The sequence below is a fragment of the Crocuta crocuta genome, unplaced genomic scaffold, assembly GCF_008692635.1.
Source record: "Crocuta crocuta isolate KB4526 unplaced genomic scaffold, BGI_CrCroc_1.0 scaffold251, whole genome shotgun sequence".
Classification (NCBI taxonomy): Eukaryota; Metazoa; Chordata; class Mammalia; order Carnivora; family Hyaenidae; genus Crocuta; species Crocuta crocuta.
Window position 1 is genome coordinate 772,230 of NW_027527809.1, and position 12,792 is coordinate 785,021.

General features: G+C 42.1%; 1 protein-coding gene across 1 annotated transcript in view; it reads left to right on the forward strand.

Moving 5' to 3' along the window:
- The first annotated feature begins 931 nt into the window (after positions 1-931).
- The window catches only part of GLDC (glycine decarboxylase), a 98,940-nt gene continuing 87,079 nt past the window's right edge, over positions 932-12,792 (forward strand). The window contains exons 1-2 of the mRNA XM_077774828.1: positions 932-1,395; positions 1,928-2,006. Of these exons, the coding sequence (XP_077630954.1) occupies positions 1,141-1,395; positions 1,928-2,006 (334 nt within the window). The 5' untranslated portion in view covers positions 932-1,140. The remainder of the gene's footprint in view (positions 1,396-1,927; positions 2,007-12,792) is intronic.

Below are 12,792 nucleotides of genomic sequence, written 5' to 3' on the forward strand. Positions count from 1 at the left end.
TAGGGCAATTCTTTCAACAGCATAATCTCTTTAAATCCCAACCAGCTATGTGAGATGAGGACACTGAAGCTCAGAGGTTGAGTAACTTGCCCACAATACAACTATAAAAGACCACAACTANAGCGAGAGGAGACACGGAATCTGAAGCCGGTTACAGGCTCTGAGCTATCAGCATTGAGCCCCATGTGAGGCTCAAACCCACAAACTGAGAAATCATGACCTGAGCTGAAGTCCGACGCTTATCCAACTGAGCCACCCAGGCGCCCCTAAAAAACTTTTTAAATGTTTATTTATTTTTGAGAGAGAGAGAGAGTGAGAGACAGCGCGCGCGTGAGGAGGGAAGGGTCAGCGAGAGGGAGACAGAATTCCAAGCAGGTTCCAGCTGTCAGTACAGACGGAGCTGGAACCACCAACCACGAGATTATGACCTGAGCATAGACCAAGAGTCGGATGCGTAACTGACTGAGCCACCCAGGTGTCCCAAAAGACCACAACTATTAAAAAAAAAACTTTCGTCTGCCCATATTGGTTTCTATGAAATAGGACAGGGAACGGTACCCTAAAATTAATGAAGGGAGCCTAATTATTAGAGTCTGGCCTCCCTGTCAAAACCCTCTTTCACCTCAGTTAGTTCCCCAGACACTTTGTCAGTCGCTGTGCAGCCGGATCCCACGCCAGTGTGGTACCAGACCTTGCTCCTGACACCATGGAGCGCTCTGATCTCATCAGCCAGCGATAGAGTAGTGACCGAAGATGGCAGGTTCTGGGCCAGGCGCGGGACTCGGTTGCGGGCCAGAAAGGAGCAGGGAGAGGGGGCGGGGCGGGGCGTGCCCCGCCCCCGCCCCTCCAGCCACTCCCATTGGCTGAGGGTTTCCAGGCCCCATCCCACCGCCCGCCCTCAGGGCGACACTTAAAGTGTGCAGGGCAGGTGCCTCGAGTGGAGCAACAACTTTGCGCGCGTGTTCAGGTTGAGCGCGGCTCCCATTCATTGCCCACGGGCACACATCCATCTGTCCTGCGGTCGTCCAGAGAGAAGCGGCTCCAGGACGAAGGCAGCCGCCACCTGGAGGACTGTGACCCAAAGGGGCCGAGAGTGCTGCTGACTCTTGCGGGCCGGGGCAGGGGACTGTGATCGCGACCATGCAGACGTGCGCAAGGGCCTGGGGGCTGCGTCTGGGCTGCGGAGTTGGGGGCGGCCGCCCCCTGGCTGGAGGCAAGGGACCCCTTCGGGTGCCGCGGGGCCGTGACAGCAGCAGCGGCGGCGGGGACAGCAGCAGGGCTGGGGACTCGCGCCTCCTCGAGCGCCTCCTGCCCAGACACGACGACTTCGCTCGGAGGCACATCGGCCCCGGGGACAAAGACCAGAGGGAGATGCTACAGGCCCTGGGGCTGGCGGTAAGGACCCCACCCGGCCCTCCAGGGCCTCACCCCGCCTTACCCGGTTTCTGCCAGCTGGGCCTCCCGGCCCCCACCTCGAGCTCTGCTTGGCTCAGCGTGGGACCTGCACCCCGATCTTGGGCCCTGGCGTGGAAGTGAACCCGCAAGTTCCCCTGCTCCAGCCTTCTCTCACTCGTTTACTTTCTCCACCCGCTTCTCGCGCCTCAGAACCTTATGTTTTTCAACCCAACTCGCCCTTCTGATGAACCCTAACTTTGCAAAAGGAGGACCTCCTGGTTTATCCAATTATCTCTGGTTGCTGACTGAAATCCAGCCTAGAGTTGTCGAATCACTACCCCAATTCATTTACTTTCCTCCAAGTGATTTCTGATTTGCTCAAAGTTCTTTTTTTTTTTAAAGAAACACTAATTAGGCGATTTAAATGAGGTTCCCACAAGCCTTTGTAGATGCAAAACACAGAGGTGACTCCTTTAACTCAGAAGCACTTTCCTTTCCCTTTAATGTTCACGGAGTTATGTTTTCATTTTAGAGTATTGATGAACTGATTGAGAAGACGGTGCCTGCCAGCATCCGCTTGAAACGACCCTTGAAAATGGAAGACCCTGTTTGTAAGTTGCCGGGAGAGCGCCCCTTAGACTCTGCCTGCTCTGGCCTGTTTGTCTTCTAAAGTCACTGGAAATCCAGCTCTTGGTTAGGATTGCCCAGGGTTGGGAATATCTTTATTAAAATTAAACAGTGCGAGTACCTTAAAGGGAGGGAGAGGGTGGAATATTTAGTGCCCGGAGCAATCAGTTCTGTACCCTGGGTTGGAGTCCATGCCTCGCCTTTCTAGCTCTTTATCTAGGCGCCAGCAAACTGCCCGTGGAAGGCAGTGCACAAGACTGTGGAGAACTCCCCACTTCCCAGGCACTGTCCCAGGCCATGGTTCTCACATCCTTTGGGTTGAGATGTCATCACCTCTGTGCAGGTCAAGATACCTGAAAGGAAAAAGGAATTGCCTATAATCAATATGAGTAGGGAAGTGACAAAAATGGGAGGAGAGGCAGACATGGCCTCCCAGCCCAAGGTTCTTTATATCACAGCAGCTTCAAATTGTTCTCTTATCTCATGTCCAATTTCATTTACTTATACCTACTGTAAGGCAGCAGTACTCTTCAAATTCAAATAATCTTTATAAAGAAATGTGCAAATAAGATTTGTGCCTGGTTAAAAAAAGCTTAGTTTACTCATAGAATTACTTAGAATTTTGTTTCATATTTAAATATTTTTAATAGTCCTAAAGACCGACTTTCAGATACTTTCGGGTATTTTTATGAGTACTTGACTTCCATGGACTGAGACAAGAATCCATATGTCAAAGGATCAGGCAGAGCTGAAGAGTTTTCTCTCTCTCTCTCTCTCTCTCTTAAACAGGAAAGAATTTTCTTGGGGGTTATCTGGGGTTTGAGTCACAGAGATGTTATCTCTTACTTATACTTTTGGAGTCAGGTGAAGAAAAGGCTCTTTGTTTTTGGTTTTAGGACAGAAAGGATATGTGGGTGGCAAACTTTGTTTTATACTTGATCATAGCCAAAAGGCCAAGAAGTGATGAAATTTGTTTTAAAGTAGGCAACTTGAATTATAAAGCCAGCCCAACTCCAGCTGGCTAAATATATATATATATATATATATATATATATATATATTTAAGAGTTGTATATTTTTAAAGCAAGCCTTAGGTAATGCATTTCTGAGATTTTCAAGCTCAGAAAATGTTTGGGTCACCCATTCTTACAATATACTCTAACATAAGATGTTCTTTTTTTTTAAATGTTTATTTTTGAGAGAGAGAGAGAGAGAGTGAGCAGGGGAAGGGCAGAGAGAGGGAGACACAGAATCCGAAGGAGGCTCTAGGCTCTGAGCTGTCAGCACAGAGCCCAGCAGGGGGCTCAAATCCACACAGCTGCTTCTTCCCAGCTGAATAATGTAAACATTGGGGGATTCCATTTTTCCTCCTCTCTTTCATTGAAAGTGGACTTCTGATAAGTAGTTGCAACTTAACTGTAAACTTTAAACCCAGTGGCTTCTGTGAGATTTGGGGCTGGTTCCATCTGGTTATTCTGAGATGGCTCAGAGAAAATATTGCACCATCAGGTTCTACCCCCTTCCCCTCACCTTGAGGTGAATTGGCTTTCCAACAAAGCTTGCTTCTTGGAAGAGTGAGCTCTGGTTGAGGCAGGCAGAGAATGTGGCAGAAAGGCATCAATGTTTTATTCTGTAGTGTGCACATGTCATGCATGGTTAATGAATGTTCTCCACATGAGAAGAACTGGTCCCTGTAAACTCTAGTAGTAGCATTTCCATTTAGTTTAGTAGAGCATCATTACCTAAACTGTTTAATGTTGAATGCTTGTTTTCTGTTGTAGTTAGAGAGGAATTCTGGACTTAATATTTGTTCACCGTATACACAGGAAACTAATAAGAGCTTGTCAGTTAAATGAGTCTTAAATGCCATCATTGCTGAGTAAAAAGACTGAGCTGTAAGCACTATGGAGATACTTGAGTTAGTTCTTACATAATTTAATAATCTCAAACATTTGTTTAGTGCTTACCATATACTAGGTACTTTTAAAAGTGCTTTTCATGTACTAATTTTAGTCCTTAGTACAACCCTATAAAGTAAGTTTTAAGGATGTTTTAAGGATGAAATGATAGCATACAGGAGATATGTCATAACTTGGAGTGGAGGCAGAAGTTGATGCAGACAACACAGCTCCCCTGTCCACCCTCCAGTCACTAGTCTACACCACTGTTTCACTGTGCCTTCTGCAAAGTAGAAAACTCCTGGATACTCTGAAGTATCCAGTTTACTGATATGCACAAATCCAATCACACCAGAATCCCTCTGCCATTTGCCAACTGCTCTGGTGAAAATGCAGTGGCATGCTGACAGTACAGGTGTGGGAGCACTCAGCCCACTACCAGAGACAGGGATGGGTGCAGAACTAGGGTTGGGTGCTGAGGGAAGAATCATGATGAACAAGGCTGGGGGAAGCTGCTGCAAGCAGAGGGACCATGTACAGGACAGAGTGGCCTGACAGAATCAGATGATTCATCTCTCCTGAGGGTTGCTCACCTCCCCTTGGATACTTAAGTGCTTTGAAAGAATACCTTGATTATCAGTTGAATTCTCAGTACATCATGTTTCAAAGAAACAAGCAAAGCTAATCAACTCAAAATCCTGTTATCCTGTTAAATTGAACCTACTCTCCCTCAACCACATACACATAAAGAGAAAAAGATAGGAAGGATATATGTCAATGGCAGCATTCATTTCCCTGGATGGGCCATGATGGATGATTTTAGCTTTTTTATTACCTTGCTTTTTCTAGATTTTCTACAATAACTATTTTATAATACCAAGTTTCAAAGTACTTTGTGTATGAACCACGCCAATCACTTTTAGCTATGGTATGCCTCTCTGTAGTATGTTCAGTGAAGTCATCTCAAGCTAACCAGACTGAACTAGCCCAGAACTGCACAGAAGCTGCAGGGTTTAAAGTTTACACAAAATTGCACATTGCTTATTGTGAACATGCTGAGGAAGAAGGGAGACATTAACCTCTCTGATATTCAAATAAGTCAACCAGAACTAAGCAGCTGAGCTGTCACAATTGATGGACTTGTGGGAACTTAGTGTTCTAAGCCACATCTTTTAGAGCAATATTTAATAAATGGTTAACGGAAGGAGTATTGTGTAATGCAGCTGCAGGTGGTAACTATGTCACCCAAGTGGGGTTGGGTATTCTCCTGCACTGGCCTCAAGGACACCTAAACAGGACAACTGTTCCCCAGGCTGTAGATGTCAGGTGTCTTTCAGCTGGATGATAACCATCATTGGGTTCTGTCTGTAGACTCCTCAGTTTGTGACAAGGTTCACCCTTGGCCTTTTCCCGGCCAAGTTCCCAGCTTATAAGAATTGTTTTGTCTTTTTAATACCAGTGGATTTTCATTATGCAGCTGTGGAAATAAATGAAGACCAACCAAATGAGAAAAGCAAAGACTATTTATTCTGCACTTGTTATAGCAAGGGAGTCAGCCTTTTGTTTTGTCAGAGGAATGGGAAAGCCTTATCCTGAACTAAAGGAAAGGCTTCAGGAATGCTCCTATTGTGGGCTATTGGTGTGCAGAAGATATAAGGGAGCCAAGTAGGACTGGGGATCCTGTGTGATTGGTTTAGGGTGTATATTTGGCCTTTATGGTTGGTCCAACATCTGGAAGCCAGCACCAAAATTAAGGTAGTTGTCAGTTATTAATCAAGTCCTGGCCAAGAAATTTTGGTCAATTATTACATAAGTTATTGTGCAGTTTGCTGCATAGTCACTGAAGATAACAAATAACAAGTTGGCTTTCTGCAAGTATAACTTACAGCAGGCTGGCTTCTGGAATTTGTTATAGAAAAGATGTTGGTTTTTTGAGCAGGTTGCTGCAGGTTGTGGGTAAAAGTTCTGTGGTAATATATATAGTCTGGCCATTGTCTGTGTATTCAGTCTCTCACAGACTCTATCTTGTCCTTTTACTTTTGTCATTAATTCTTATTAGGCAAATGGCTGCTGATCTGACTGATAACCTTGGACAGTGAGTCTGTTGCCTAAATTGCAAAGTGTTCATTAGCCATCTAGTATGTGCAAAGCACTGTGAGGAAAAATATATGAGGAAACATAATCACTGTCCTCAAGCTTATATCTTACCTTAATATAAATATGTCAGAAGTTAAAAAGTCCCAGGTGCCATGAGAAGTATGGATAAAATGCTATGATTATTCAGAAATGATGTGAAGTTGTTGGATGGAGAAATGGGATTTCTGAAACAACATAAAGAGTTGAAACATATCATCTCTAGTTAAAAGCAAAGACAATACCTTGACATTGACTATTTTCTTTTGGTGTGTAAAAATAGTTTGTATAAGAAGGGGAAAATGGCAAAGGAATAAAAGCAGTGTCTTCACTGGGAAAAGAAAATGGCAAATGCAGCATGGAAAGCATAATTAGGCAAGTATTTTAGTATTGTTGTAGTCCTGTTCGTGGAATCTTATCAGAATAATTATGTTGTCAGTCACTCCGGGATTCTAGTGTTATGTTCCAACACCACAAATCAATTCTTTAATTAGGTATTCTACAAATTTAACTCAATTCTGACACTATCTACTGGAGATAGCCTAAAATCCTACCAGTTAAGGGCTAAACCCCACAAAACTGTCCCCTCTTCAGATGCCAATTGCAACTCCACTTGTGTTTCTGACCAACAAACTATAAATTGGAGGTTCCCACAACTCCCTCCTTAGGTTTGATTAATTTGCTAGAGCAGTTCACAGAACTCAGCAACATTTTCATATGTTTACCAGTTTATTGTAAAGAATATTATAAAAGATACAGATGACTCACCAGATGAGAGGTACATAAAGTGAGGTCCGTAAGAATTTTGAGCACAAGAACTCATTCCTTTGTGGAACTTGGAGTTCACCACCCTCAGCATGTGGATATGTTAGCCATCCTAGAAGCTCATCAAATCTTATCCAAGGGTTTTTATGGAGCTTAATCTGTAGCCTCCTATCTCCACCCCTTCCTCTTAGTGGTCTGTGGGTGAGGCTAAGAAAGTTCCAGCCCTCTTACCACTTGGTCTTTTTTGATATTTCTCACTATTCCCATCCTGAGACTATGTAGGGACACCATCCTAAATCACTTTATTAGCATAGGTGTGATTTTTTAATATCATTTTTTAGGTGTGATCAAAAGGGCTTCTTATGAATAACAAAGGAATCCTATTCCTCAAGAAATTCCAAAGACAAAGACCATATATAGTTTTTATTATACTACAGGGGTATTTCAGTTAAATATGTGGAGGTATATCCCAATAGAAGTGGAGAAATGAAAATATTTTGAAACAGATGCATTCTAAAATATAATCAGTTTTTTCCCTTTTTATCTTTAGTTTTTAAAGTTTATTTATTTTAAGAAGAACTAGCAGGAAAGGGGCAAAGAGAAGGACAGGAGGATCTGAAACTGGCTCTGTGCTGACAGCAGAGAACCTGATGTGGGCTCAAACTCAAGAACAACTGTGAGATCATGACCTAAGGCTGAAGTCATATGCTTAACCAATTCAGCCACCCAGATGCCCCAGTTTTTTCCCTTTTTAAAAATTAGAACACAAACTTAAAATCTCAGTCTTTATAAATTGAGTATTTTTAGCAATAAAATGTTTGGGACTTATTTTTTACATATAAAGGATACAAATATGTAAGCATATGCTGGTGAGAGTCCAAATAAAATAGGTCCTGTGACTGGGACAAAGAACATATAACATGTAAAAACAACTTTTCTTTTTCATCCAGCATCAACAAATATATTTTATATAAATGAAATTGCTAACTAGGGTACCTGGTAGCTTGGTTGAGTGTCTCTTTAGGTTCAGGTCATGGTTTGTGGAATTAAGTCCTGCCTCCAGCTCAGAGCTGACAGTGAGGAGTCTGCTTGGCCTTATCTCTCTCTCCCTCTATGTCTCTCCCCTGCTCTCTCTTTCTTCCAAAATAAATAATAAAAATAAACATTAAATTTAAATTTAAAAAATTTTAAATAAAATTGATGAGGGAGCTTGAGCCAGGTTGAGAGCAAAGTACAAGCTAGCATACCCAACCCTACCCCTCTTCCAAGTGGGATTATGTGTGATATTCCTCAGGCACTTCAGGCTGCCCAAATGAAGTTTTGGGGTAATGGGGAGGTGCAGGTGGTTCTTGAGTTCTGGAGCCCAAGGACCAAGAAAGAATTCTTGAAGTCTTTGGTGCAAAAAGGTGATTTTATTAAAGCATAGGGACAGGATCTATGGGCAGAAAGAGCTGCACTATAAGTCTGGGGGTGACCATTTTACGGAGTGAGGGGGGGAGGGGGGAGGGGGAGTTTCCAAAGAGACTTTTACATACTTACTGGCCTGCTATTGTCAAGCTAAGATTGTTTTTCCCTCTAGCAAAGCATTAAGACAGTAGGGAGTTCCTGACTTCAGGCTATGATGGGATTGCCTCTTTCTGGTAAACTGGTGGAGACTTTTATCAGTTTGACCATTTGTTTTTCTGTCCTTTCCTGGTTTTGGGTAGCCTGGAATGTCCAAGGATTATCATACACATGGAGGGGTGTGTGTATGTGTGTGCTGTTAGTCCCCACTTTCCCCTTAGCTTGCCCATGCTCCCTCATCACAAGGACAAAGGAAAGGATAGAAAACAAATGGTTAAACTGATAAAGAGTCTCCACCAGTTTACCAGAAAAAGGCAATCCCATCAATAGCCTAATCTCCAGTAACATATAGACTCAGTTTCCTGGAACCCCAAAATTACCCCTCCATAGTGATGTGGGGAACAAAGGCAAGAAGGAAATGGCAGGTAAAACTAAATTTCCTTATAACCTGCAGCCCATTGACAACTACTTGTGGCAAATACAGAGTATAACCTTTCTCCAGGAACCCCCTACTGTATTAATGTTAATGCTTTGCTAGGGAGAAAACAACCTTAGCTTGGAAGTAGCTAGGCCTCCAGTAGTCTGTGCAAGCCTTTAGAATATGAAAGTCTCCTTTGCTGTATAAGAAATTACTGTAAAACTCCATGGCTTAAATATTTATTGGATGTTTATTATTCTCACAGTTTTAAGGGTCAAGAATCCAGGAGCAGCCAAGTTGGATGCTCTGGCTCAGACTCTTATGATATTGCTGCCTCACTGGTGGACGTTCATCTGGGCCTGGAGGAGCTACTTGCAAGGTGGCTCATTCATGACAGCTGGCAAGTTGGTGCTGGGTGTTTGTGGGAAGTATTAGTTCGTTCCCACATAAGTCTCTCCGTGGGCTGCTTTAAGTGTCCTCACATGGCAGGTGGATTTCCCCAGAGCCAGTGATTCAAGAGAGAAAGAAAGCCAGGCAGAAGCTATCCTTTTTATGATTTAGTCTTGGAATTCCTATAGCATCACTTAGGAATCCTAAAGCACCACTTTCTGTTGATTAGAATGAGTTATTAAGTCTGGCCTGAATTCAAGGGAAAGGGAGTTAACTTTCACTTAAAAACATATGTTTTTTATTTGAGTATAATTGTCACATACTGTTACATTAGTTTCAGTTGTACATCATAGTGATTGGACAACTCTTTACATTCTGCTGTGCTCGCCACAAGTGCAGCTACCATGTGTCACCATACAATGCTATCCTTATATCATTGACTCTATTCCTTATGCTGTGCCTTCTATATTCCATAACTGGGAGCCTGTATCTTCTGCTCCCCTTCACCCATTTGCCCACTCACTTCCCCTTCCTCCATCCCCTCTGGCAACCATCAGTCAAACTTGTTCTCTGTGTTTATAGTTCTGATTCTATTTTTTCTTACTCATTTGTTTTATTTTTTAGATTCCGCTTAAGAGTGAAATCATATGGTAGTTGTCAGTCTGACTTATTTTACTTAGCAGAATATATCCAAAACATAAAGAACTTACAAATCAATACTAAAAAACAATCAAGATTAAATTAATCAGGGACACAGAACCTGAGTAGACATTTTTCCAAAGAAGAAATACAAATGTCCAACAGACACATGAAAATATGCTCAGCATCACTAATAATCAGGGAGATGCAAATAAAAACTACAATGAGGTATCACTTTATACCTGTCAGAATGGCTAAAATAAAAAAGACAACAAATAATAAGCGTTAGCAAAGATGTGGAGAAAGAAAAAAGAACACTTGTACACTGTTGGTGTAAGTAAATTAGTGCAGCCAATCTGGAAAACAGTATGGAGTTTCCAAAGAAAGTTAAAAATTGAAATGCCATATGACCCAATAATTCCAATAGTGGGTATTTACTCAAAGGAAATGAAAACACTAATTTGAAAAGATATATGCACCCCTGTGTTTACCACAGCATTATTTATAATAGCTAAGATATGGAAACAACCTGTGTCCACTGATAAAAAAAAAATAAATTTAGGAAGATGTGGTATATATGTATATACACACACATACACACACAGTGGAATAGTACACAGCCACAAAATAGATGGGATCGTGCCATTTACCACAATGTGGAGGGACCTAGAGGATATGCTAAGTCTCTACCCTTTGAAAGGAGGACTTTAAACAAATGTGCAGATGTATTTTTTTACTAGACTTAATTTTTTAATGTTTTTTTTTTTTTTTTGAGAGAGACACAGTGTGAGCAGGGGAGGGTCAGAGAGAGGGAAACACAGAATCAGAAGCTGGCTCCAGGCTCTGAGCTGTCAGCACAGAGCCTGACGCGGGGCTCAAACTCACAAACTGTGAGATCGTAACCTGAGCCGAAGTCGGCCACTTAACCGACTGAGCCACCCAGATGCTCCTAGACTTAGTTTTTTACCATCAGTTTAGGTTCACAGCAAAATTAAGGGTAAGGACAGAGTTCCCACATACCTCCTGTCCCCTGATAGCCTCCCCCATTATCAATATACCCCACCCCCAGAATGATACAATTGTCACATCTAATGAACCTACATTGACACATCCATATCTAAGGTTCATAGTTTACATTAAGGTTCACTCTTGGTGTTGTACTTTTTATGGACTTGGAGAAATGTATAATGACATGTATCTACCTCTACAGTATACAGAATAAATTCACTGCCCTAAAAACATCTTGCAGACATTTTCTCCCCTCAGACATTTTTTAAAACTACCACATTCACCCAAATTAGCATATACTTCCTATCAAAAATTATAATGAATTTTACCTAACTTTTGCAAATATTCAAAGTTAATAAAAATGAAATCAATCATATACCACTATATTGTAAATATAGTGTTACTCCTAAGGACCATTTGCCCATACACTAAATGCCCTAGCCTACTCACCTTTGTCACCAATGGGTTATAAGCTATCATCAAGTCTATTTTTTTAAATTTTTTAATGTTTTTTTTAAGATTTCTGAGAGAGAGAGAGAGAGACAGCGTGATCAGGGGAGGGTCAGAGAGGGAGGGAGATACCGAATCTGAATCAGGCTCCAGGCTCTGAGCTAGCTGTCAGCCCAGAGCACGATGCGGGGCTCGAACACACAAACCGTGAGAATATGACCTGAGCCGAAGTTGGACACTTAACTGACTGAGCTACCCAGGTGTCCCTCATCAAATTTATTTCTACAGCTTCCTCCATCTGCTTCCCTTTCTCATTTACTGGGAAACTTCTGTTGAAGATAAGATATGGTTTTAGGCGCTGAAGGTAAGAGTCAAGACATAAAGGATGATAAAGATATGATTCCTGACTGTAGGTTATAACTAATAAGGGGATAGATATTTTGTAGCAGTAAGATCTGTAAATTAGGATGAATGCTTTGGCTGAAGTTAAGACATGAGCAGAGGCATGGAAGTGTAGAGATAACATGGTTATTTGAAGGTAATGGTGAGTGACTACGTGTAGAATTTCTACACATAGAAAAAACGTGTGTTTTTTCTCTGTAATGAGAAGACATTATTAACAGTTATTACAGAGGGATTGACATGATTGTTTTGCAGAGTGCCTCTGACATCAGAGGCAAGGAGACCAGCTGGGAGATTGTTGGAAAGTTTAGAGGTGAGATTTTAAATGTGCATTAGTTCAGGTCCACCAAGAAATACTCACCAGGATAATATTAGATATACAAGAAATTTACTGGGAGTGGGAACAAGAGAAGGCAGGGGAGCCTTTAGGCTGTGATGCAGATCTGACGCTGGTGGAAGAAAGAGAGATGGAAGGAAAAATTGCTAGGAAAATCTAAGACTGCAGCACAAATCTAAGTTTTGGTCAGTCCAAAGTTGCCCATGGGAGGGGGTCCCACATCTTACAAGAATGGGTCTGCATTAATTAGTCCTTTTGCTGTTCTTAGTAACTGACTGGGAGGAGCCTATGGGGATTACAGTTTTGGTATAAATATGGTGGTTGATCCAGTAGGTGGGCTGTCAGCCAATTTCTAGGCTGAATGTCTCAAAGTGATATAATCTCATTAACAGGGAACAGGAGAAGAAGAGGGTACTGAAGGAAGTAGAGATTATGAGTCTTGTTTGAGCGGAACTGTGTTTGTTCATGGAACATGCATTTGGAAATGTTGAAGCAATAGTCAGAAACATGAGTCTACAGCTCGAGAGAAATGAAAGATGGAGTTCTAGATTTAATGAGTCTTCTGAATGAATTCATTGGAGTGAGATTTCCTAGATATGGAGAATGGGGAGAAAAGTATAAGCCAGGATGCCAGGAAATAGAGCATGTAAAAGGGAGGCAGAACTAACTGAGGGCAAATAATTAATTCAAAAGGCTGGAGGTAGGGTGTTCTGAGCCCTATTGTCACATTCTGGACCTTTTTTAGGCATAAAAGGAAATTAAGTCCA